This window comes from Poecilia formosa, unplaced genomic scaffold (genome assembly GCF_000485575.1).
Source record: "Poecilia formosa unplaced genomic scaffold, Poecilia_formosa-5.1.2 Scaffold48, whole genome shotgun sequence".
NCBI classification, from domain to species: Eukaryota; Metazoa; Chordata; class Actinopteri; order Cyprinodontiformes; family Poeciliidae; genus Poecilia; species Poecilia formosa.
This window is the reverse complement of record NW_006799987.1, coordinates 858,164-862,168: the sequence shown is the minus strand read 5'-3', so window position 1 is coordinate 862,168 and position 4,005 is coordinate 858,164. Positions and strand designations below refer to the sequence as shown.

The following is a 4,005-nucleotide window of genomic DNA, read 5'->3' as shown; positions in this document are numbered from 1 at the left end:
TTCAAACTTGTGAAAATGACAAACTTTTTCCTTATTACAAAAGGAGTTTTATATCTTGTTAAAACAAGAAAGTTTCTCATTAGCTTGTCATTTTAATAAGATAAGCTTTATATCTTATTATGAGAAACGTTCATGTTATAGAAAAATATAAAAGCTGCAGAAACGAGAAACTGTCTTGTTAAAACAGACAAGTTTTATATCTTTATAGGTTTACAAGTTCCTCATTAGTTTCTCATTTCAGTGAGACAAGTTTTATATCTTGCTATGCGAAACTTTTACATTATAATGAGATCCAAAACTTGTTAGAATAAGACACTTTTTGTTAGAACAAGATGGATTACATACCTTGTTAAAACGGGAAAGTTTCTCATTTTAATAAGATGAATTTCATATGAACATAAGCAGTTAGTTGCACTAGATTTTATTTAGCGGTAGCAGAGTGAGGTGGGTTGAATTCAAATGGACTTTTCATCATTTCATTTTTGTGTAAATCCATAAATGATGCTTCTTTTGATGGGGATGAATGCTGAATGCTTGCTTGTGTGTGTGTAAAGTCCTGTGCTGTCGGCTTCTCTGTGCTGCCTTGTTGAACTCGTCTGCTTTTCTGATCCACTAATGAGCGCTGACAGCATTTCCCCCTGCAGCGGGGGAGCCGAGGGGGCGGCCTGATAAAACAAACAAACTGACACAGTTAGCTCAGTTTGTTTCTTCACACACAAATTGATCCAAACTGTACAGCTGCAATACAACTGTAGGAGGAAAGGTGTGTTTTATAAACGCTGCTAAGCTTGATTTTTACGACTCTCACGGTGCTGGAGGTTCTGGATGCTGAAAAACTTTCCTGAAAAACTTGGATATTTAAACTTGGGACCAACTTTTAAGTGCGAAGTAATCAGCCTTTACTTTCCACTTCTGATGGTGTAAACAGTGAGGTAAGGATGGCTGTGAGAATAAATCCGATTGGATCTGACTGGCCTCTGGAGGGCTGGGATCCAAACATACGCCGCCTCAGCTACAGATACAACACGCTCATCCAGGTAACGTCCACTCTTGATTTGGGATCTTTAAAAGTCAGGCTCCACCTGCAAATATCTTTACATTTAGCTACCAGTAAGCTACCAGTAAGATGTGGTCGCTATCATAATGAACGATATTGACTTTTTTCTAGCGTTACATCGTACAAAGTTATTCCCTCATCAAAAACACACCTGGAGTGTTGCTTTAATTCTTTCATGCTTGTTTGAGAAATTCTTTAATCTCCATGGCAACCATTCAACTGGACAATACACCTCGGTGGACCTAGCCCCGCCTTCAACACACAGCTCCTCCCCCATTCAGCTTCTTCAAACTAGCCAGCAGCAACTAGCAACCACCTGATGGAACTGCGCATCAGCTGAACTCATTATACAAGCTACTTCTCGGTGAAATGCTGGTAAAAATGCTGTTTAAGGGTTAATAGAGGAGCCATGTTGTGAGGACTTCCTGAAGGTGGAGTTTCAGAAAGAGAAGGAATTTTTAAAGAGACAGTGACCCAATTTTAAGGCGTTAAATTGCATTGTAAATTTTGTTATAATTCATATTTGATATTTATTGAATTTTTTCAATAATTGTGGTTAACAGAGCTAATTTATTGTTCTATAAAATGACAATATGTGGCTGCAAAACACATAATACTGCAATGACTCCTTTTTATCATATTTTATATTTGGCTAGGCATCAGACTACTCAAGAATCAGTATTAATTGTTATTAAATGCATCATTAATAACAAACCAGCTGGTCATACCTTATTGAGAGCTTTATAAATAAAGAAAATACAGCTCTTAATGCTAGAATACAATCTTATATAAATTCATTGCTCTTAACAAAAAGGGGAAATATTTATTTGGGATAATCATAATGGGATCATGTTTATTTCTCTGATAGGGCAGGCATGAATGCATAAGAGAAAATAATATAATAGCATTTAGGATAATAAATATATCCACTATTTACATGTTAATGTATACTTGTGCTTTTTCAATTTATTTTACTTGAGTAACAAGTATTTTTTCTAGCTAAGTTACCTTATTACCACCAGAGGGCAGACTAGCCTGCTGAAAGCGTCTTCCTTGAGGTTTTATAGATTTTGCTGCTGAGCTACACAAGACTTTCTTTCAGACTTTAGGCCTTTGACACTTAGCTAAAATTACAGCCGTTAACTTACAATATGACACCTGTATGCACTTTTAAATATGCTGATATTATCAAATTTAGAAAGGTTAAGTTGCAAAATCCTTTAAAGTTTTCATCAAGAAGCACAATTGGAAGACTGAAGGTGAACAGATGAACATATTTTACCATTTATCTCTAAAAAAGGCAGATTGTTCTCAAAAAGACAGCTAAAAGCTAACTGTATGGTGTAAACATGCTGCTCTGTTCCTTGTTGAGGTAAAAATAAAACACATTATTATTGCTTATTCACTGAAGCAGAAACAAAAGCCTCCCTGTCTGTGTTTTCATCGCTGAGTTCATTTCGGGAGAATAATCAGAGCAGTTATCTTGTCACCATATCTCAGCCTGTGAACTTTGGTTTTATGTGATCCATCTAAATGCAAATAAGGTTTATCCCCCCATCTGCATTTGCTATTTTGCTCATTAATAGTCTCACTGTACTTGTAGAGGATGATGCATCACTTCAGGGTCACACAATTGAAAAATTCAGTTGATAAAACGCTGGATGTATTCCTACTGAGATGAAAATTACCATAAGAGCATGCTAAAGTACAGCCTTTACAGTGTGAGCGGATATGAGAAACTGAAAATTACCATGGTTGTCAACCTACTTCCGTTTTTAAGAGGGAAAGAAATAATGTGTTTGGAGACTGGAAGTTTTAATCATTCTTCATGGTTACATTCTCCAGATACTTTATAATCATATCTAAAAAATAGGTCTGCATCACATTTACGTTGTTTTAAACAACAAAAAGGAAAACCTATTTTCAAAATAAATCTGCATGTGGACCTTCGTTGCACTTGAAGCTAAATTAGGCTAATTTGTTGTTTTACTTTGCATATAAAACACCATTAAATAAATTTTTATAGACAAAACAACATATAAGTCATTCAAAATGCTCTAAATGTAGTTTTATGTTTTGATGCATTTTCATATTTTATATCCAGTTAGCTAAGGGCTAGAGGAAGTAAGGTTACAACGCTACGTCTGCGCATGCGCGTGATGAAAGCTAGCTTTACTGATTGTCGACTCGCCAACGATCCCAACAGCCGGACCGCTTGAGGAGAAATTGACACATTAGTGAGGTTAACTTTATTTAATATGTTACGTTTTATTTTTTCTATTACAAATTGTTGTTAACTCTACAAAAGGTAACAACTGAAAAATAATTTCAAGCTTCGTTTGCTGCTAACGTCATGACGTTCACGGACCGTTGGTTGGTTCCACGCTTTTTTTTACACGCGCCCATTAGTTACGCTTAAATATTTATTGTTTTCAAGGTGTTATTTACTTTAATATGTGATTTTGCGTTTTAATTAGTTTATTTGGAAGGTGTAGACTAACTGAAAGATCATTAAATGTTGCTAACTTGGAGTGTTAGCTGTTTGACCATGTTCAGGCCTCTGCTAATGCACATTTTTGAGTGAGGTGCACCTTCAAAATCACCTAACAGGTAGAAAAATTACTTAATGTATTTATTTTTAGCCTAAAGTGTTCGAAAATCTAACAAAAATAATTTTAATTTGTTTGGTATGTTTTTATAAGGTGTATTTTACGGTGGCCGACAGGTGCAAATGCGCACCAAAAGAGAAAACATGCAAACAAAAGAAAAGACACACCCCCGAATCAAATGCAGCAAACAAAAAAGAAAACACCCCCGAATTAGAAAACACCCCCGAATTAAATGCAGCAAACAAAAAAGAAAACACCCCCGAATTAGAAAACACCCCCGAATTAAATGCAGCAAACAAAAAAGAAAACACCCCCGAATTAGAAAACACCCCCGAATTA

The 4,005-nt window shown here is 35.6% G+C and overlaps 1 protein-coding gene across 1 annotated transcript in view; it reads left to right on the top strand.

Annotated features, from left to right (window-relative positions):
- Window positions 1–730: 730 nt before the first annotated feature.
- myo7aa (myosin VIIAa) overlaps window positions 731–4,005 on the top strand; it is a 52,562-nt gene continuing 49,287 nt past the window's right edge. Inside the window, exon 1 of the mRNA XM_007552358.2 lies at window positions 731–1,037. Within this exon, the coding sequence (XP_007552420.2) occupies window positions 939–1,037 (99 nt within the window). The 5' untranslated portion in view covers window positions 731–938. The remainder of the gene's footprint in view (window positions 1,038–4,005) is intronic.